This window comes from Lucilia cuprina, chromosome 4, assembly GCF_022045245.1.
Source record: "Lucilia cuprina isolate Lc7/37 chromosome 4, ASM2204524v1, whole genome shotgun sequence".
NCBI classification, from domain to species: domain Eukaryota; kingdom Metazoa; phylum Arthropoda; class Insecta; order Diptera; family Calliphoridae; genus Lucilia; species Lucilia cuprina.
The window spans coordinates 27,278,499-27,301,426 of record NC_060952.1 but is presented as its reverse complement, the minus strand read 5'-3'; the positions used below and the strand labels follow the sequence as shown (position 1 = coordinate 27,301,426).

General features: G+C 28.8%; 2 protein-coding genes across 7 annotated transcripts in view; one reads left to right on the top strand and one right to left on the bottom strand.

Annotated features, from left to right (window-relative positions):
* Positions 1-6,709: 6,709 nt before the first annotated feature.
* LOC111690583 overlaps positions 6,710-22,928 on the top strand; it is an 82,398-nt gene continuing 66,179 nt past the window's right edge. The window contains exon 1 of the mRNA XM_023453091.2: positions 6,710-7,463. Coding sequence (XP_023308859.2) covers positions 7,394-7,463 — 70 coding nt within the window. The 5' untranslated portion in view covers positions 6,710-7,393. The remainder of the gene's footprint in view (positions 7,464-22,928) is intronic.
* The window catches only part of LOC111690703 (glutamate receptor ionotropic, kainate 2), a 105,827-nt gene continuing 100,936 nt past the window's right edge, over positions 18,038-22,928 (bottom strand). For all 6 annotated transcript variants that reach the window (XR_006940552.1, XR_006940548.1, XR_006940545.1 and 3 more), the window contains one exon: positions 18,038-18,127. The gene's annotated coding sequence lies outside the window, so the exon portion shown is untranslated. The remainder of the gene's footprint in view (positions 18,128-22,928) is intronic.

Below are 22,928 nucleotides of genomic sequence, written 5' to 3'. Positions count from 1 at the left end.
AAAATTGTCAATTTCAAAAACAAGTATTTATATTACTAATAAAGTCTACATCATATTACAGAAATATTCTTAACTAAATAAGAATTGGGTGGCGTGTTACAAAAAAGTGCCATAGTGTCTTCAGTGACAATTCTTAAAAGTGTCATAATGTCCCTGGACAAAAATTTATTGAAAAATTTGTTTAGAATTTAGGAAAGAGTATATTAGTAATATAAATACTTAACCCGAAAAGAATTTCTCCAAAATTTGGTGTTTGTAGCATATTGGAATCCTTTAAAAAGGTGTATTGGCTAGGCATGCCAATAGGGTATTTCGAATACTGGCTATTTTTTTCTAAAAATTCATTGACTTTATGTCATTTTGTTCATGGACATTGTGACACTTTCAAAATTGTCATAATGTCCAGGGACACTATGACTCAATTAAGTGTGTCATAAGGTCCACGGACATAATGTTTGATTTGAATAAATGTATTTTAAAATTAAGTAAGAAATAAGATAACAAAAGTTTCAAGTTCACCAACACATATATAGGTAAGGTCCTTATTAATTTCTAAGGATCTTATTCATAAAATTTTATCAAAACTTTTATAAATCAAATTTTTATAAAAAATTTGTTCTATAAATCTTTAATAAATATTTATAAATTAGGCAGTTAGGCTACAACAAATCGCCTTTTAGAAGAAACTAGTAGTAAGTTCCTCGATTCATTCATACTAAGATTTAAACAAGTAAGAAATTATAGCAGGGCGAGGCCTGCCTTATAGTACCCTACTCTTGTTACAAACTAATAAAGCATTTAAATTGAATTGTACCTTGCTTTAGATATACTTAAGCCATTTATCGTTAAATAAAATTGCGCACATTTGATTCAAATTTTTTGTAGAGGATCAAATAAGGCCCTATAACTATAAAGTTCATGAGGGTCACTAGGGATAGTATAGAACTTCGTTTTGCCGATCTTAACCATTTTCAATGGACTTTGTCCCTGGGACAATAGAAGATCGTGTACCAAATGTCATTGAATTATCTTCAAAATTACTACCTGTAGTTTAATTACAAGGTTTACACGAACGGAAGGACGGACATAGCTAAATCGACACAGAAAATGATTCTGAGCCGAGTTGTATACTTTAATTTGGATATAGGACCAATATTAGTGTGCGTAACAAACATCAGCACAAACCCTCCATACATACCCTCCTCACTAAAGTCGTGTAGGGTACAAAAAACAGATTTTACGCGTCTAAAATAAAATATAAATTTATTTAAATACATTATAAAGAAAAAGTACTTGAATATAAAATATATTTAAATTTATTAGTTTTAATAAACCACAATAAACCAAGGAAGAAATCTCTGAAAGAGTAATATTACCGCAAATATTTAAATATATGTATGCATATATACACAATCATATGAAAACACATAAATGTGTGGTTGAACTAAGTTTATCATTTATTAGGATAATAATCCTCCAGTAAAATGGTGTAATCTTCAACAATATCGCAAATACACCGTTAAAAAGGAAATTGTTCATAAAGTGTTTGTGTATGTATGTTAGGGTAGTACCAGACAACGTAAACAAAAATCATAAAAAAATAATTTAAAAATAGTTTAACTTTAAAATATACATATGAACGTAGTTAAATCTACAGACAAAAAGAAATTTATCTTAGTTTTTTTTTTCTGCCATTGTATGATAAATGTAAAATAAAACACAACCCCTCTAATGTTGTTTTATATAAAAACATAGCACCAGCACTGTAAATACATATTTTATACTATATCCTTATATCTTTTATTTACTTTTATATTGTTTTTTTTTTCTTCAAACGTCTAACAAACATAATGACAAAATTATGGTTTTTTCTCTAACCTCTAACCTTACTTTCATATTGTACCTATATATGTATGTATACAGGTTAGAGATGTTTATGTATATTGGAGTTCTAATAAATACGACAAATATGACAAATTTATGGCTTGAACATATTTCCTGTTTAATTTTTCTTCTTTATTTTCCGTTCGTTTTTTCAATAATTTTTTTTTTTTCAAAGAAAAAAACAATATAATCGCGCACACTTCTTTGAAATATATCACACAGCATAATACATGGTGCTGACATTTAACGTTCGAAACAATGTATCACTCTTATGTCATGTTACATGAATATCTAGCAACATACGCAGACTAACTAACCAACCAGCCAACAAACCTACCAACCGATCAGCTATCCTACCAAATGGTCTGCCTTTGACTTCTACAACCTGTACAGTATGAGCAGAAAAACAACATTATTGTAATATGATTAGTTTTGTTTGGTTGCATACTTTAAGGCTACATAAACGAATGACATGCCACATTGCGTCAGTGCATGCTTCAATGTCATCTCTTTGTTTGAATCTATATCTCTACAGTTTTCCTAGGGGTTAATGTATCCCTTATGAAGAATTTCCAAATATTTTATTTTAATTTAAAAAAATGTTTAAATCACGTTTTACAAAGACATATTCAATCATAACTTTGGGGTTCATTAGTATTTTTAACAGAAGTTGTAAATGATTTCTAAAATCACTATTTCAGGACAACCCCTCCGAACTGCAGGATAATGCATATATGTGATTGTGTTTATAGGTGAAACAATAATTTAATTTTCTTTAATGTTTTACAATCTTACTTTTTATACATCTTTATTCGTCTTTTATCTGAAACATAAAGTTTTTGCCATTAAATCGTTAAGTAAAGCATGTTTGTGCAAAAAATATATATTTAAGAAAACTGAGAAACAGAATTTAAAACTGTGAGATAGCGAATACAGCATTATACATACGTAGTTATACGATATATGTAGGTATATGTATGTTATTTAAATAAGACTATGTGTTACTGGGTTTAAGCTTTAAACTCATATTCTCTTCTCGTTAGATTTTCCTAAAAAAACCTTTGTAGTTCGAATGAATTCAGTCCATAAAATGTTGAATATTGTCAAAGAAAACAAATCGAATGGTCCTGTTGTATAAGCTTTGTCTCTGTGCAGAAAAACACGTTTGCTCAAAATTTTACTTAAACAGCCAACCAGTTGCACAGATGGACGGACATGGCTCAATCGAATCAGAATTGTGATTCTCAGTCGATAGGTGTATTTTAAGGTGGGTGCGTTAGAAACATCAGCACAAACGCATAATACCCTCACTAGTATAGTGATGTAGGATATAAAAATAAGTGGACAGTGTTATAGTCTGCGCACAATGAGACCGATATTGACGTTTAGTAAACTAACTGCATAATTCGAAATTCGAATAGTTTTTTCCATTTTTAAAAATTTACATTTTTATAATGAAATTTTGTCATGGTTATTCTACTTTTTATAAAACAAATATTTATTAATAAATTATATAACAAGTTAAAATGACATGTTTTTCCCACTTTTTTTTTTGTTCCTTATATTTCACTTTCCCATCAAGCCAATTTATTACACACATAAGTAAGTCTGTGTATTGAAAATTTATTTAAATATTTGTTTTGTATCCTAACCATAAAAGGTGTTTTTCTTTTCTCAAAAAAAGAAAAGAAAAAAGAAAAACAAAAATAAACGATATGTATTCAAATATTTTCCCATACACCTATAAATGGAAACCCTCTGATGCAGTCAAAGTCTTCTATTATATATCTAAATGGTTAAGACAGAGTCTTTGTACTTTATTCCAACCAATAGTTGTGTAGATAAAAAACACATATACAATTTTATATTTGAATGCCCTAATGTGACATGACATTAGTTATGCTAACGAATGAAAATAGAAGACCAAAAAAAACTATAACTCAAACTCAAAGAGAAAAACAAAAATAATATTGGATAAAAAAGAAGAAGTTGTATAAATACACACATACAAATAAACACACAAATTTAATGGAATTCGAAATAGAGGTAAACTTGTAGTTTGAAGTAAAGGGTGTAACAATTTAAGGTGTACATACATACATATATGTATTTGTAAAAAAAAAACGTAAACTTTTTTCAATTAAAAATAGAGATACATGTATGTCTAACTGTTGGTATGAGTAATATTTTATTAATCATACGCATAGTATATAAAATTGTAAATGTGTGAATATTTTTTGTATAATAATCTTAAATACATTTTTAAAAGTTTTGTTTCGCTAAAATATTATTTAGCAAAACCCTTTAAATCTTTGTTATATACATATATATAACTTATATATGTATATGTAAGCTTATACTTTGTGAAACTAGAAACTTAGACAATTTTGTTTATCAACGTTTTATCCTAAATCGTTTTCGATTTAAATGCCTTCTTTAATGTGTTACGAAAATTCAACATAAAATTGTGGATGAAGCAACAAATATGTAACCAAAAACTTATATAGACTTCTAAACATCCACTCACTTCTAATGTGAACATTTATATACGAAAGTAGTTTTAAAAGTCATTTTAATAAGGAAAAGACTTTCCCATAATTTTTTTTGATATGCATCTAAATAGAAACGTTTGTCTTTAATTCTAATAGACAACGGATACTTTATGATTAAATTATAAATTAAGAAGTTGATTGTGAATTGCAAGTAAAAAGTGTATTTTCGAAATTACCAATGGGTTAACTGTCAAATGAAGTGTCATACAACGAATAATTTTTGATATACATATGTACATGGCCTCGGCACAAATAATGATTCATTAGGCCTGATGTTAAATAACAAAATTGGGATTAGTAATGTTGAACCGATTCCTTGATGGCATATATATTTATTTAAAATGCACTTTAGCAAGCACAGTGGCACAAAATCATTTTTAAACACTAACTTTTAAATAAAAAATATGCTTGCTTAAAATTACTTGTTAGTTTTATTTTAATTTTTACAATTTCAAGTTCTATCGGGCCTAAAAAAACACCCAATATTAGTTAGATGCCAATAGTGAATAGATGATTTGCTTTTCTATTGTTTTTTTTCTACATTTGTTTATTTAGGACACTAACACTCTGACTTGGTTAAACTAGAGGGCAATAACACTATCATACAACAGTTGTAGTCTGTGATTAGAGTTTTTCCTGTCATTTTCCATATACAACTTCATTGAATTTGTATTTGTACAAAAACAAAAAATAAAGATGATTTAACATTTTGATGATGGAGATGCCGATGATGATAATTATGTTAACCAACAGTGGAACATGAATCAGGGAATAAAGCAAAATAAATCTGTATTGTTACATATACATATGTACATATATAATATTGATTGTTGTGCTCGTGTCCCGGTCATAATAGAGCTGCTGATGATGACGATGATGCTGTTACTTTTTTTCTTAATAAGAATCGTAATCTGTTTCCCCAATAAATATTTACTTATGTATATGTTTGTATGTGTATGTATTTAGTCGAGCAGTATAACGAATTGAATTTCTTTTTGTCGCAGTTCTTGTTTCATTCTTTCATAAAATTTAATTAATTTCCTGGTTCTTAGCAAAGAAAAATCGATATTGTTTTGATTTTGTTTGATTATTCGATTATATTCATTCAATCGCACTCTTATACTCCAAGGTGATAGTTGAAACGTATAAAGCTGTTAAGTCTCTGGTAGGGAGTTTGTATGAAAATAATAAGAAAATGTGTGACATATTTAAAGCTTATTAGCGTTTGTATTAAATTCAATTTATTTTTAGCATGATGTTAAATAGAAATTGTCTTTTCATGATTTGGTAAAATTTCTGTAGGCGATGACTTGGACCATTTGTAAATTGTCATATATTGTAGTTTCCTTGATACGTGATTGCTGATAAAAACGCTGCTTAAATTAGAAGTGTTTTCATTACATCAATTAAATAGTTAGTAATAATTAATATTATACTTTACGAATATCAATTGTACTTCAAGTTCAGTTCTAGTTTAGTTTCAGTTCTAGTTCAGTTCTAGTTCAGTTCTAGTTCAGTTCTAGTTCAGTTCTAGTTCAGTTCTAGTTCAGTTCTAGTTCAGTTCTAGTTCAGTTCTAGTTCAGTTCTAGTTCAGTTCTAGTTCAGTTCTAGTTCAGTTCTAGTTCAGTTCTAGTTCAGTTCTAGTTCAGTTCTAGTTCAGTTCTAGTTCAGTTCTAGTTCAGTTCTAGTTCAGATCTAGTTCAGTTCAAGTAATACAAAAATTTTTCTTAAAAGACTGTTGAAATAAAAATTATGATAACTGCCAAAATTTCAAATTGAATTATTGCTAGTAGCTTTTAAAAACATTTTGTATGTTTATTGCCTAAAACAGTTCTTATCGATTATTTTAAACAATAACTAACATCAACAATATTGCTATGTATTTACATTACTTTTTTACTTTAACTTTTACGTTACTTTTTTTATGCAATGCACTTACTTGAACTTGTGTAACTAATAACAACCAAACAATAATTTGTATAATTGCCCTCCATTTAAACATACCTCTGCTTGAAAAGTAAAAAAAATGTTATGCAAATGGTGGGACTTATCAAAAATGTTTTACTTTTATTTATTTTATACAATATACGTATCTACATATCATGTGGATAAACACTATTACCCAAAAAGCAATTAGTTTTCGTTTGTACTTGCGAATTAATATTTATCTATGTTTGTTTTGTTTATGTATTTTATATAATGTTTTCTTTCTGTTTCCAGGTATTTGGTATAATAGTGAAAATCGTGATTGGGTTCGTATTGCCGGCCGATAGTACCCATTACACCCTGTCAAGGGGTTGAGACATACATCACTACGTAAGCCGTCATTTTCAAACATAAACAATAGCAGCAACATCAACGCTTGTCCAGCACCTCCACCCACACCACACTGTGTTTGCAACACTAACACTGTCACAGCAACAACAACATTAGCCGGAACAGGAGCAGCAACATCTGCAGTTGGGGCTATAACAAATACAGACCTTTTCAATCCAACATCCACATCAGGTTTATCATTAACAAATTCCCACATTAATCAACAGCAAATAAATTACTTTGAATTTCCACCGAAAGCATCATTACTAGTCCATTCACCCCTTTCGTCGTTATCTGCACCATCGCTGGCCACAACAACAGTCGTTGCCTTAGCAGCTGCTACAGCATCAAATTCAAGTACCGGTTCTTGTACTAACACCTCATTTTCTACCGGTGCAACAGGCTGTGTATCTGCTAATAATTCACCTAAAAGTATCTATCATTATCAACATCATTCGCATACACATACACATTTACAGCAACATCACCATCATCGTCAGCAACAAAAACAACAAGAGCTGCAACATCAATTGCATTATATATCACCACCGTTACAATCGCCACCACCTTCAGTAAAACTGCCATCACCGTCAGCACCCCCTACACCCACCGCTACGCAGTTAACTTCTCATACAATTGCCATGGGCCGTAGAGAGATTAAACGTTCAAACACTAGTGGCTCAACCACCAAATCCTACGATAGTGGCAGTGGTAAGTACCTGATTCAGTTTTATAAAATATTTCTATGTTTCTTTGGATGTGAGCGTCTGTCTAACACTGTGATTGATAGTTTCCCATTATATGGTTATCTGAGTATACAAGAACATGACGTCGTTTTTCTTGTATATATATTTGCTTTTATTGTGACTTAATGTTGGACATCGAATGAAAAGTATAAGCATATTTTCCCATTTGACTGGTTGGGATTTTTGTATAGTTCTTAACTCTCTAAATGTGAATTTTGAAAACATTTTAAAACATTTGGGAAGAACGGGTATTATTTAAATTAACAGAATATCGGAAATTTTAGCATAGTTCTTTAGATTTACAATATTTAATATTAAAAGAGCGGAATTTAAGAATTTTCAAAGTCACTGATAGATAGTATTTCAAAGTTTAAAGGGTTAATTATTTTCGCAACACGTTAGACTCCGGACATGAACATTTATCTTCTATTTGTCCCTCGCATCACTTAAAATGCTGATGTTAAATGAATGTCTTTAGTATTTTGTTAATACACATTATAAAATGTTAACCCTGGTTATCCTTTGTTTTGTTCTTTTATCTCTTCTTTACTCCTTCAGTCCGTCATTTATTCATTGACAGTCTTAATTCTTATAATTAAGTTTTTGTTTCGAAGTTATTGTTGTGTTGCCTGTATCCGTTTGTTTGGTTTTCAAAATCCACAAAATTGCCCATGTTTATACAAACTAATAGAGATCTATATGTACTGTATATTTCCATGCATACATATATGCTCCAAGATTAATAAGAATTATGTTATTTTGAAAGCATTTAATGAGTTTTCTATTATGTGTCAATAAAGTGACAATATTATCAATGTATGTCACGTTCTTTAAGTACTCCCATCTATAAATGCTGACCACTGGTGGGTGGTAGAGCTATTGTAACAGATTTTAGTTGTTTACACAAAGGTGTAAATTGTATTTAGCTTGTTTGTTTTGGTGTAGATTGATAAATAATATTGTTGCTTTAACACTTTATTGGATGATGTATAAAACAGATGAGTATATGGGGAATTTCATGTCGAGTGACCCAACTTAAAAATCGATTTTGACGAAATTTGCACTTAAGTTAGTACTATTGGAAAGTAGGTCAGACACAAATTTTTAGCTCTATCGGTCAAGAACTGCCGTACTTAAAGTTGGACATTGTGTAACTTGTCACCTATTGGTCTTCGCAAAAAATATCCAAAGGAGTTCCAATAGCTTTTCCTTCATTCTTTTCAAAACGTTTTTTAAATTTTAAAAAATTTTGACTTTTATTTTTTTAAATAGGCTCCTTTTTTGTTAACAAAAATAACTTTGTAATGAGAGTAGAATATTTAACAAAAAATTGTTTTTTAACTAAAAAATACATTTTTTTAATATTTGCCACTTAGTTTTCCCCTTTTTTCAAAATGGACATTTTCATTGCATCTTTTTGCTGAAAAAAGCTAAAAGGTAATGGTTTACCTGTAAAAGTTTTGTGATTTGAGATAGTTTGAAAGGAGGATGTATATATGTTTATCAACACCGAAGAATAACACCCAGGCCTCTCTCGGGCCTGTTATGCGCTTCTTAACCAGTGCCTCAGGTAGGAATCGAACCAACCACCTCCGGTCTACCAGACTAGAACACTAACCTACCGGAGGCCACTGTGATTTGAATTAAAATATTTTTTTTACATATATCCCTTGCACTAATTGCATATATGCCCCTTGCAATAAAAGCTTTCTTTTGAGCAAAAAAAAAAAAAATACAACAAAAGTCCATTTTGAAATAAATAGGAGATATTTAAGAGAAGTTACACCGATTTGAATAAAACCCTGCACTGCCAAAATGTTCAACTTTGACCCTCTTTGATATCTACAGTTTTTGACCGAAAAAGCTGAAAATTTGTGTCAAATAGGAGAAGATCATACAAGACGACAAAATGAATATAACTTGAAATTTGAAAAAAAAACCTTTTCAGGAAAATCTTGTGGTTTTACTTTTCTTGGATCCACCTACTATATGATTAATATTCGGTAATAATTTATCATGAAAGATGAATTTTAATTTATGTATACGCATAATTAAGTTAGTGAAGAGTCAAGTTGAGGATAACTCTTAATAAACCTAGTGGGCTGTGGACTCCGGTAGGTTACCTTCCAATAATTAACTAACTAACGAACTAAATGACTGACTGACTGGTTTTGACTGACTGACTAACTAACGAGATTGCTACTACTACAGCTTTGGAGATATCAAGAGAAGATCCTGTTCTGGCAAGCTCATCTGCTTGTTTATTTCCATAACAAATTTTTTCCATAGTTTATTTCAAATACTCTTTGCATGTTCTATATGAATCCAAAAAACAAGAATAAATTTCTTTAAGAGATAACTTTTTAATATTCTGTTTAGTTAGAACCACTTCAGTTACTTTTTCATTATTGAAATATCAAATAATCTTTGCATGTTCTATATGAATAAAAAAAAAAAAACAAGAATAAGTTTCTTTAAAAGATAACTTTTTAATAATCTGTTTAGTTAAAACAAAAACATTTAAATTTTAAATTTTTTCATAAAAGTAATAAAAATTTTGTTTATATTTAATTTTGGCCTGGGTAGCGCAGCACCCAGGGTATTCTGGTATTTTCATAAATTTCAATGAACTCTAGTAGTCAAAAAAAATTAATTTATGATCAAATAAATAATAAATAAATAAATTAACTGCAAATCTCTAACAACATTCAAGTAAATATTTCAACATTAAAACAATCGTTATAAAATGTAGATAGCAAATAATCTACAAATATTCAGGATTATGTAAATAATATTTTTAATAGACATTTCTATATTGCCTTAACAAATTTTTTACAATGTACTATAAAATTTGTGTTTTTTCCAAAAACAAAAAGATTTTCAAATTCAATTAAGAAATTATAAACATAAAAATAATAAAGAAACAGTTTTATTTTTCATAAATTTCAATAAACTTTAACAGTCAAGTAAATTAAATTTATGATCATCTCCATTCACAAATACATACACAAATAAATTGCCTACAAAATAGAAATAATAACATTCAAATAAATATTTTTACATGAAAGCAATAATGTTTAATTAAAGGCAAAAATAATAATAAAAGTTAAAACACAAATAAACTGGGGATATTTAAGGTTAAGTAAATAAGATTTTATAGGACCAAAGTGCCACACAGTTAAACACATCCCTAACCTAAGATGTTTTCACAAGTGAAACATTATTTAGTCTCAAAGACATTTACTAAATACCCATGTTTAACTACTAAATACTGAGAAAACCATGGTCAAACAGTTCAAGGAAATACACATTCAATACCAACTACACGTGTAAATAGTCCAACTAATATGATGATGCTGTTTTCCATTTCCAAAGACAACAGACACGGTTGATGTCAAAGCAAATAAATGATTTTGTTTTTGGTTTGGCCTACCACCTGTGGAGGAAAAGTAGCCAACCAATAACCACCATCAAACTTTGCCACAAATGCTGTGACATGGTCTGTAGTATCAACAATAAACATTGGAAATTTTATAAGAAATACTTACATTTAAACATTTGTGGCATATTTATGTATGTATTCCATTGTTTGTTTCTCTGTGTGTGTATTTTGCAAATATTTTAGGGCACAGCTTGTTCAAACCCAACTCACAACAAAATGCCATACAAATACACATTAAACATTTAAACATTCATTTCGAAATGCTGTAAAGATCTAAGTTGGATTTAACAACAATTAACTTGTGTATACTAGTTCGTTGTATTTTATCTTGGACCACAACTACAAGTGGTAGTAAAAATATACAAATTATCAGCAATCCAACTATAAAAGAGTAGTATAAATTATGTTTTAAATTTTTGTTCAAGACACTAATTGACATCTGGGGCATTAGGGTGATTTTTGTTTGTTGCATAGGTAGTATTTCTAACAAGCTCTGTACTGTATTTGTATACTTCATGATAAGAAAGTCTGTATTATCATCACTACCTTCGAACTTGTTATAATGATGGGATGCTATTAAGATTGGATAAAGCCATCTGTAAATCTGGTTTTGAAAAATTCGCTAATAAATGAATATTTGAAAAAATTAAAAAAATGCTACCAGTACCTCTAGTCTACCCGGGTGATGTCACGTCACTCCTCGAACGTTCCTAGGACTGATTTAACATAGGGTCACCATAGAACCATAAAATCTGGTGCTATGGTTAGCAAGTTGCCCGTGGGATTATGTCCTGGCTGGCCAGTTGCTAAACATTACTTTGGGATCCACGTAGTAGTTGTGGTTCGCGGGAAGAGTGAATTGAAGTTTAAAGTCTGATGTTATATTTCCTATATTTGCGTGGTAGTAAGCGGAATTGATGCTTTTGCATTTCGAAAGTTAAGGAACGGGCAAGTCAATGGTCTGAGATTATATAGATCAAGTACTTGAGCAAAGTGCACGTATATTATACCGGAAGCTCAATAGGGCGGTGGTGAGTCGGTACAGAAGTACACCCAGTGGTTGGAAAAAAAACACCTTGAAATACGGCCAACACGGCAGGTTTTCACGTAAAGTACATTTAGGCTTCATCCCTATGCCAAAAGCCGGGCAGATGGACGGATATGTCTAAATCGACTACGAGTCGATCGATATACTTTAATCCTTTCGCGTATACGGGACACCGGTGCCCCAGGATTTATATAACATTTTTCTCGATTTCGAGCGTTATTTTAGTTCACAGCTACAATAGATTGTTATTTCCAAATAATACACTATTTTTTAAAATTTCATTTCTCTAATACCCTTCGAAAACACTTTTTTTATTTTTTTATCAAAAATGATCAATATACGTCAAAAAAGTATGTGGTGAAGTCATATACATAAAAAGTTTTTTATCAAAAATGATCAATATACGTCAAAAAAGTATGTGGTGAAGTCATATACATAAAAAGTTTTGTTTTGTGCGTGAAAACTAAACAAAAGCATAATACACTCTCCACTATATTGGTGTAGGATATAAATAAATATGTTTTTTAAATTCGAAATAAATACCACCCTAAACTATACTTTCCATTACAGGACACATTTATAAATATAAATTAAACTTTTTAAAACGAGTTTAGTGCTACAACGAAACTTTAACCAATGGAAAGCTTTTTTTACAATTCAAAAGATCATAGAGAAATTTTTAAGCAATAAATTTCTAAATAAGTACAACTATTTAGAAAATATCTATAGCATAAACTAAAATATTATCTAAAACTATTTAGATTTCAATACACATAACATGTAAGAAGAAATGCTTATATTCATCGAAGGATGTTGATGTTACATGGAGTAATTTTCCTTTATTTATAATACTTAAAAAATCGTAAATGTGCTTACATTAACAGATTCGTTTTTTTTTCTTATGATTTAATCTATTCTTTTGCAAAAAATTTCTAAAAGTAAGCAAATTATTATGAAACGTTGAGTCACACAAATTGCAGCTTAAAATCCGTTATTAGGACGACAACAAAATCTAAATCTACTTATAGAAGAATCTTTCCACAAATACATAAGAGCTATAAGCAGCTTTATATGTGTGTGTAGCAATTAGTTCCTAACAACGTATGATTTTTAATATTCTTTGATTTTTTGTTCCCTTATGCACATTAGGGTGGCACCAAAATGGATGTTGCTGCTGTTCCCGAAAAATTTGTTTATACTATAAAATTATATCATTTTGCAATTTATTGATCATGACTTCAGTTTGGAAAATAGCCGACACTATAGTCTGAAATATATTCCACGCTATAATCTGGAATAAAGTCGCCACTATAGTCCTGATTATAGTTATAAAGTTACTATAGTCTGGACAATAGTCGACACTATAGTCTGGACTATAGTCGGCACTATTGTCTGGACTATAGTCGACACTATTGCCTGGACTATAGTTGAAACTATAGTCTGGACAATAGTCTATACTATAGTGTCAACAATAGTCGACATTATAGTCTGGACTATAATCGACACTATTGTCTGGACTATAGTCGACACTACTGCCTGGACTATAGTTGACACTATAGTCTGGACAATAGTCTATACTATAGTGTCAACTATAGTCGACATTATAGTCTGGACTATAGTCGACACTATTGTAAGAACTATAGTTAGCACTATTGTCTGGACTATAGTCGGCACTCTTCTTTGGATTTAGTTTGGACTATAGTCCGCACTGTTGTCTGAACTATAGGCAGCACTGTACTCTGGAGCAGCTGTCGAAACTATTCTCTCGACTATTGTCGACAATATTGTTTGAAATTTACTATAGTCAGGACTGAGACTTCACGGTAGTCTGAAACAAAGTCTACACTATAGTAGTGCAGTTTGAACCATATTCCAAACTACATTGGAAATGTGTCTCAAAAAAAAAAATTTTTTTTTAAAACTATTCATTACATAAAACATGAACAAGATTAGCAAACTGTTAAAAATGAGATTTTTATCATTTGATCCAGTTCACCTAATATTGATCTTATAGAGATATTTTGAGAAATGCTTTTTCTCTTTTGTATCCTATTTTCTTTCCATACAAAGGGGCTGCTATTATATGTACCTACATATAAGTACGTATGATAGGTGTATCAGTATTTGGCTTAAAAATGGATAATATTTTTTGATCTCGTGCCCATAATATACAGATAGTCGGTTAGACTAGTAGAAAATTGAATAGGGGCCCATTCTTTGAGCTTGACGATCCATATAATGATTTTAGTCCCCTGAAAACTAATGTGCGCAAATTTGTTTTACAATAGCAGCAGCTTCCAGAAAAACTTGTTGGGATGTATCTCAACCCAGTTGTCCTATCATATGGTAAGCTATGCCTGACTACATACTTCCTTACTTGTAATGATTTTAGTCCCCTTAAAACTAATGTGTGCAAATTTGTTTTACAATAGCAACTGCTTCCAGAAGAACTTGTTGGGATGTATCTCAATCCAGTTGTCCTTTCATATGGTAGGCCAGCCGGACTACATACTTTCTTACTTATTTTCTAAGTACTCCAATAATACTATATATATTATAGGTTTGTGTTGATGTTTGTAACATCCAAAAATATTGGTGCCACACTCAAAGTAGATCACTTTCTAAGTCGATTTAGCTATGTCCGTCCGTCTGTGTGTCCATGTAAATTTTGTGCGCACACTACAGGCCGTAATTTCTAAGATAATTTGATGAAATTTAGCACATACTCTTCTTTTGAAATCGATACATTATTTCGCCTAGTTCCTATAGGGCTTTTGGTATCATAATTACGTTAAATGTTTTTTTTTTGTCAGCAATAAGTAAAAATATTCCGGAATACCCAGGATACAGAGTATTATATGGTCGGCCTAACTATACATACGTACCTTATAATTTTTTCAAAAGAATCAACTTTGATTAAACGTACGAAAAAATTGTCTTAAAAAATTTTATTAACATTTTCTTTCGTACAAATGTTGCGAGTACAAATTTGTGACTTAAATTTACATTTTTTTTGCTTCCAGTAATTCTTAAAAACAAAGTAAATCTTTAAATGCACTTAAAAATCACAACAACATAATTGTTACGTTAAAAACATAAACAAGTTTCGAGAATTGAAAATTTCCACTTTAACAAATAATAAATAATTAAAAAAATGAGTAAAATACAATAAAAAAAGGAAGACAAAATAAGAAATAATTAAATAAAAATGAAGAGGTTTTAAAATAAATTAAAAGTTTCCTTGTAAAGACAAAACTCAAAAAGTATAATTAATATTAAATAAAGAAGACATTAGTACAATTAAATATTAGTTAAGATAAAAAAATTGTTCCTGGTTTACTTGCGCTTTGCAACAATTACTACATAAGAGACTGTTTTTTTTTTTGTCTCTCTAATTTAGTACTTTTCTTTCTTTTCATAATTTCTGTGCATTTAAGTACACTTACAAAACTAATATAAATGTGAAAAAAAATAATTTTTTCTTATTTTAAGAAAAAACAAAATAAAAATTGTTAATTATAAATATTATAAATGGACATAAAATTTCCATCCTTTTGATTTTTTCAAACAACCTTTGGGTTGCTAAGTATGTATTTGGTTTTAACTCTAACACTTTTCACTTCCTCTTAATTATAATAGTCTGCCACATAATTTATAAAGGTATCGCGCACATTATCAGCACAAGGATTTAAACCCCAGAAAGCACCATAACAACCATTTTGTTCGAAACAGGAGTAACGTATTTCCGTATTACGACTCGAACAACAATTCACTATGGCCCACACACACTGTGAGATGCCGGCTTCTGATGCAGGTTGTGGACTTGCAGTGGGTGCTCTAGCCACCGAAGTTTGCTGCTGTGTCTGTTGACCTTGATCTGAAAAATAGGGAAAATTAAATATAACTTGAAATTGAACAAAGATAATTATTCATTTACTCATAAAACTAAAATCAAAATTTTCAGGTTTGGGATCACGGAATATTGATTCTTGTTGTGGTCTGCTGGTTACTTCAGGGCGTCGGGTAAAAATGGGTGTGCGGGTAGTGGTAGCAGGACGTTGAGGGTCTAATAATTTAAAGTTTTATAAATATTTTAAAAACTCAAAATTGTTTAACTACTTACTCATAAAACTAAAATCAAAATTTTCTGGTCTAGGATCACGGAAAATTGACTCAACAGGCCTACTAGTGGGACGTTGTGTAGCTGTAAAACAGTTTGTATAAAAGAAAAATTAAAATTTTAATCTATTTAAAATAATATTAAAAAAACCTACGTCTACCACTTGAAAAGATTACACGATCATTTTCATCAGCTGCCACGCGATTATCAAATGAAATGGGAACCTTGCCATTGGAAGTGGGTTTGGGACCAGCTACTGGTATATCTAAACCATTGTGTTTTTTACCGGGAACAGCATGTCTAAAATAAAAAAATAATAATTAAAATAAAATTCGTTGTAAAATTAATAACTCATTCCACTTACTTTACATAAATGTATTGTACTTGAGTGGGTACTTCTCCCGATACCTTGGGCAAATGTCTAAAATAAGGATTACGTTTACGTACAATATGTTCACCATTTGTGCTACGTCTAACACGACGATGGAATTTCTTTGGTCGCTTGTGTAGTTCTTCTTTTGCAGAGACTTCTTCGGTTTCTAAATCTTTTAGCACACTGAAGTCGTCGATCAAAGGCACTAATTTCATATGAGATTTTCTATGCTTTTCCATATCTTCCGGTACAATAAGTGGCTTTTCGGGTATAATATCAAAAAGCATTTTTTCGGGTTTCTCCTCAATTACAACATCGGTCATATTTTGTTTGCTGTGACGTCTTCGGTGGGCAATGTCTTTATAGCGACGTTTGTGTTTTTCCGCTTTTGTTTCGTTTTTGGGAGGTACTATTAGGGAAAAGAAAGAGAGATGGACAAATTAAGGAAAAGAATGAAAATATATTTAAACTTGTAATCGATAAATTTGTCTTAAAATAAGATTTCTCGAAAGAATTTTACAAAAGGAAATAAAAGCAAATTTGTGTACAAAATTTCCATTAAGTATAGGAAATTTTCGAAACACGGAAACGGCTGAATCAACTCAAAAGGTGATTTTAAGCCAATTGGTATACTCTAAGGTGGGATAAAAAAAAAGTGCTAAATTTCATCAAATTATCCAAACCTTTAGTGTGTGCACAAGCTGTACATAGACACACAGACAGACCGACGGACGGATGGATAGACGGACAGATTACTCCATACATTAGTGTAGGGTATAACTAGTTTTAAAATGGAAATTGGTTAAAAATATCTAGTTAAGTTTGCCCTACTCACCATAATCTTCATTAACAAGATCCTCTTTATAAATTATAATCGGATGATCTTCATGCTCAACACCATTCACCACCTTAACACGATGTATCTGTAAGTTTTCCAAAATAAAAAATATATAAAATATAATAATAAAGCAATTGTTATGTTTTCTTTTAATGTTTAATTTTTAACTTCTTACTAGGAAAAATTAACAATTTATTTTCTATATACAACTTTTAAGCTGATAATTATCTTACCTCTAAATTATCGACATCTCGAAATTCTTCGTTAACATTGAAACCCGGTGGTAAATCTTCATCATGACTGGGTCGAGCAGCTGTTTGATGAGCTATGCCACCGACTAGGAGTATAAGCAGAAATAGTAAACTTCCGTTAAATGATAAGCATTTCCTGCTTGGCCGGAAATAACCCACAACTGTGTGCCAATTTTGTTGTTTAAACATTGTATGATTGTGTTTGTGAGTGAGTGATTTTTTTTAGACTATTGTTGTGAATGGCTGTTGTTGTTGTTGCTTCTGCCAGTTGGTTAGTTGTATAACAAGGATTGCTGCTTTAAGAAATTTATTACAATGTTCTGGTATAAAATGTTTGCTTCAAACGTATTAACTTTTAGCAAATTGTGGCTTAAACTTCGTTTTTTGGGAGGTACGTGTGTGTGTTTTTCTACTTTATTGTTGCCTTTTTTAACAACTTCAAGAACTTTCTAAAATTTTATTTTTCCTTTAGTTAGTTTTGTTTTTTTTTTTTTTTTTGTAACAAACTTTTCAACAACACGTTTTAAAAGCTGTTGAGACTGGCGAATAACTAAAAACTGTAATTGAAAAAAAAAGAAAATTTTACAACAAATATTTTAGTAAACGGTTGAACAAATAATAATAATTTTAAGTTAAAATACGCACAAACTTATTTAAGATTACATAAAAATAAATTTAAAATAAAATTTTGTTAAAATGTTATTTTGTGTAAAACCTCTATAATTGTTATAAAATACTTTAATTTTTCTTCATTAACTAAATTTAAATTTTACTACAAAAGTAAATGCTACATATTTGCAAGTAATTATTTATGAATAAATTGGTAAATATAAATAAAATTATTCTTATTCGCATATTTACATTTCTTTAAATAATTTACTTCGTCCTTCTCTAACAAAAGTTTCTTAAGTCCTTAATTGATTTAAAGTGAGTATTGCTACTACAACCTTTTTAAATAATGTTTATTTTGACTTTCATTTGGAATCATTTATTGATTTTTTCTACAAACTGCTACATTAGCCTGTGGTGTATAAAAAATTTTGTTTTATTTTTTTATTTTTTTTTTTTCATTTATTTCCATTTGTTTATTTATTCCCTAGTAAAAAAAAATAAAAAAATGTACGAACTCGTTTACTTAATGAAGGGGATCTTGAGAACATAAATATTTATTAACTTTTGCGTTGGTAAATTTATTTATTTAAAGTTAATTTGTTTACAAAATGTTTTTAAGAAAATTTTCTTTAAAAAGTTTGTGTTTGCCAGCAGAACACAGAAACGAAAAGACAGTAATGGAAAAAAGTTATTTCCGAAACTTAAACACCCTTTCCATTGTGATTAATGGGTGTAAGTAACTAAATATTTGAGGTTAATTGGTTTTGCTACACAAAATTTGTTTAAACTAATTAATCAATTGCTTAAAAAGCAATTAAGTGACAGAGTTGATGAATACATTTTTCTTATGACTAATTTAATTCGCTGCTAAAAAAAGCATTAAAGTAAAAGTTTTACTTTTAAAACACTGTCCATTATAACCTAGATAATATATTATCCATAGAAAATTGATTAAAAATGTAGTGATTTTTACCCTCATTTAAATGCATGTAAGCCCTTATATTTTGCATAATAATAAACATATTTAATGATGCAATTTCAAATAAACTACTAAATTAAATGAATTGTGTTATACAAGTAATTATAATTAAATATTATACTTTTGTCTTTAGACATTTATATATTCAATATACATAAGCATATAGTAAGATCAAATTAAAACTTTTATAACATAAAATTTCTAAGAAAAATAAAAAAAATCTAGACAAATCCAAGAAACAATTATTAATACAAATCGTAAAACGATAAATTAATTTGTATTTAATTTATACCATAGATATTTCAACATTTTCAGCAACGCTATGTTCATAATCAGTATTCATATACATATACGCATATATACATAAATATTTGCATTCTATAGCAGTAAATGAATGAATTACTTATCTTATATAAATTGATTATATTTTTCTACAAAAAAATGTGTATGCAAATAAAAAAGACAACAACATAAATAACATAAATTTAATTAAAATATGCATGTATATTAAAAATGATGATAAACGTATGATGCATAATTATTTACATTTAATTCATAACTCATACGTGCTGATGTACGCGACAATTAAAATATTTTCGTTATTTGCAAAAATACCTCACATAATTTAATTTAAATGCTTGCACTAAATGCATGTAAAATTGTTAATAAAGTAAAATTGGTTTTGTAATAGTCTATGTTAAAAAAACACACAAAACATACTGTACAGCGTATGTATTAAAAACAGTTCAAAATAAACTATTAAATTTTAGTTCTAGTCGAATTCTAGTTCAGTTCTAGTTCAGTTTTAGTTCAGTTCTAGTTCAGTTCTAGTTCAGTTCTAGTTCAGTTCTAGTTCAGTTCTAGTTCAGTTCTAGTTCAGTTCTAGTTCAGTTCTAGTTCAGTTCTAGTTCAGTTCTAGTTCAGTTCTAGTTCAGTTCTAGTTCAGTTCTAGTTCAGTTCTAGTTCAGTTCTAGTTCAGTTCTAGTTCAGTTCTAGTTCAGTTCTAGTTCAGATGTAGTTCAGTTGAAATCTCCGGTAGGTCAGTATTCTGGTGTGGTAAACCGGAAGTGGGGGTCGATTTCCACCTAAAGCACTGGTTAAGGAGAGCACAATGTGCTCTGTAGAGATCTAGGTGTATTTATTCGGATTTGATGTATATATATCCTTATTTTAAAGTTAATAGCTAGTTCAGTTATAATTGGGTTTTAATATAGAAACGTTTTCTATTAGGACTTTACCTTAAATTCTATTTATAAACAAAATGTTGAAACACAATTTAAATTACGAGGTTAAACAAAATAATTATTTAAATTAATTTTTCCAAATGCAACAATAAATCACGTTTTATTTTTGAGATGTTTTAAAAGTCACTTTCAATGATAAATATTAGAAAATTTTTATCACAATTTATTGCTTAAAGTAGTAATTATAAATACATTTAAATTATTTAAAATTAAAAAAACGTTTAATTACTTTTAATATATTTATTTTCTTGTTTAAATGTTCTTATATTTATACACTTTATAAACTTCAATGTTAACTGTTTGAATTTCAAACTACAATTGATATCTTAATGTTTATTTAAATGCTATTTAAGCAAAATTTTCAATTGTTAAAAAAACATTATTTTTTTAATTCCACTTAATTTTTGTATTTTGCAATAGAAATTTTCTCGTGAAAGCAACAAGACAACAAATCGAAGTAAAAAAAAAACAAAATTGTGCATACAATTATTAGAACGTTTTAAAGGAACTGACGCATTTTTATAAAAAGAAAAAATCAACAAATACAAGAACATATTGGTAAAAAAAAAATACTGAGATAATGCAAACACAAAATATCAATTGTAAAAAAGACACAACACTTTTTATCTTTTTATTTATTTATTTTTTTTTTCTTAGCTACAAATATCTATTGTTTTGTTCTTTTTATCCGTTGAGGAAAAAACACTCACACTCTTCACTTTCATAAAACTTAATACTATGAAATGGGGAAAAATTTTCAAAAAATCGCAAGAAGCAATAAATATTCATTTTTCAAATTAATACAACACTTGTGTACATAAATTTTAATATTTATTATTAAGTACTTTGTATCTTTTTTTCTTCTTAGATATAAACAATGTGATTACACTGTGGGTTCAAATGAAAAAAACCCAAACAATTATTTATCAAAAAAAAGTTTTGATTAATTGTCGAATTTTAGAAAACATTTAAAATTTTTGTTTATAAAAAAATTAAATGCAAAAAATTTTCTATGAAAAAAATTTTTTTGGAAAATATTTTTTCAATAGGAAATTTTTTGATGAATTTTCTATTTTGTATTTATTTAAGTTGATTATAAGAAAAAATTTAATAAATTATCAAATTTTAGAAAGTTTTGACAAATTTTCCATTTTCTTAAATATTTTCTATTTTGCAATAAATAATTAGTACAATTTTCGCCCCCTTCAACACCACTGTTCGTTATTATGACTGTTATCAGTTAGCATCATACCAAAATAAATAAATAAGTCAGCAATTGTTATCGCGCTTAATAATTGAAAAATTATTTGACAAAATTGTGTCAATACATATTTTTTAATATTAAATACTACTACATAAATAAAAATATAAAATTGATAAAATTCTAGTATAGATTTATGGAATTCCCACGTCATAAAAAATACATTGAACTTAAATGAATGTTTGATTCTTACATCAAATGAATCATGTTTGTTTTAGTAGTTAGTGGATATTTATATTAAAAAGCAAACAATTCTTTAAAAATTGAATACCTGTTTTTTTTTAAATAAAGTAAAATACTAATCTATACATAAATATAAGGAATGCTTCTTTTCCCTTTTTATCATGACGTCATTTACAAGAATCAATATAATTGATAATATTTTTACTGCTAAAACAAACACACACCTATAAGAATGAATCAATCAAATGTTTCGAATTAAACATTATTTTTAGAGTCTCACAAATGTCTACTTCATTCTGTGACTTAGCACTTTTTTTGCTGAGTTAAATCTTTTAAACTGTTGCTTGTACTAAGTTTTGGGTTTTTCAATATTTGCATCACTGAAAATATTTTTTTTAACATTAAATTAAGTTGAATTTCATTTTATTTTACGCTGAATATTGTTTATAAAATATTCATTTGAATTCTCCTACAAATGTATTATTTTTAATGGTTTGTTTGTGTGTAAAAGTCATTAAAAAGATTCTGTAGTATTTAGTAGTATTTTAGAAATAAGCGTGCTATCTGTAGTTTTGTTTTAAAATATTTGGTTTTTATAAATAAATATTTAATGTCTGTGGTTAAGTTGAACAAATATTTAGTACACACAAGTGTGTTGTTTTTTGCCAAATTAAGTTTTTTGTTTAATCTAAATTCAGTTATTACAAATACATTTCAAAAAAGTATATAATTTTGACAAAACTCTTATAATTTTCTATTTTTTAATATTATGAAGACATCATAAATAATTTTCAACATATTTTAAGTTCGTGAGCTGAATGGGGTATCATTTGAAAGGGACTTTAAAGGCTAGAAACGCCTATTCTTAATAGGTACTCGGAAGCGTCTAAAAAATGTACCAGAGAGTACCTTTTTATAGATTTTCATTAAATTAGGATGATGCCAGCTTAATTTTTTAATTAAAAATTTCTCGGAAACACATTTTTACAGCTTCGAAAATTCGAAAAGTATTCGAAAAAAAAAAGAAAAAAAGTACTATAAAGTCTACTTTTTAATTTTAGTTCAATCATGATATTGCG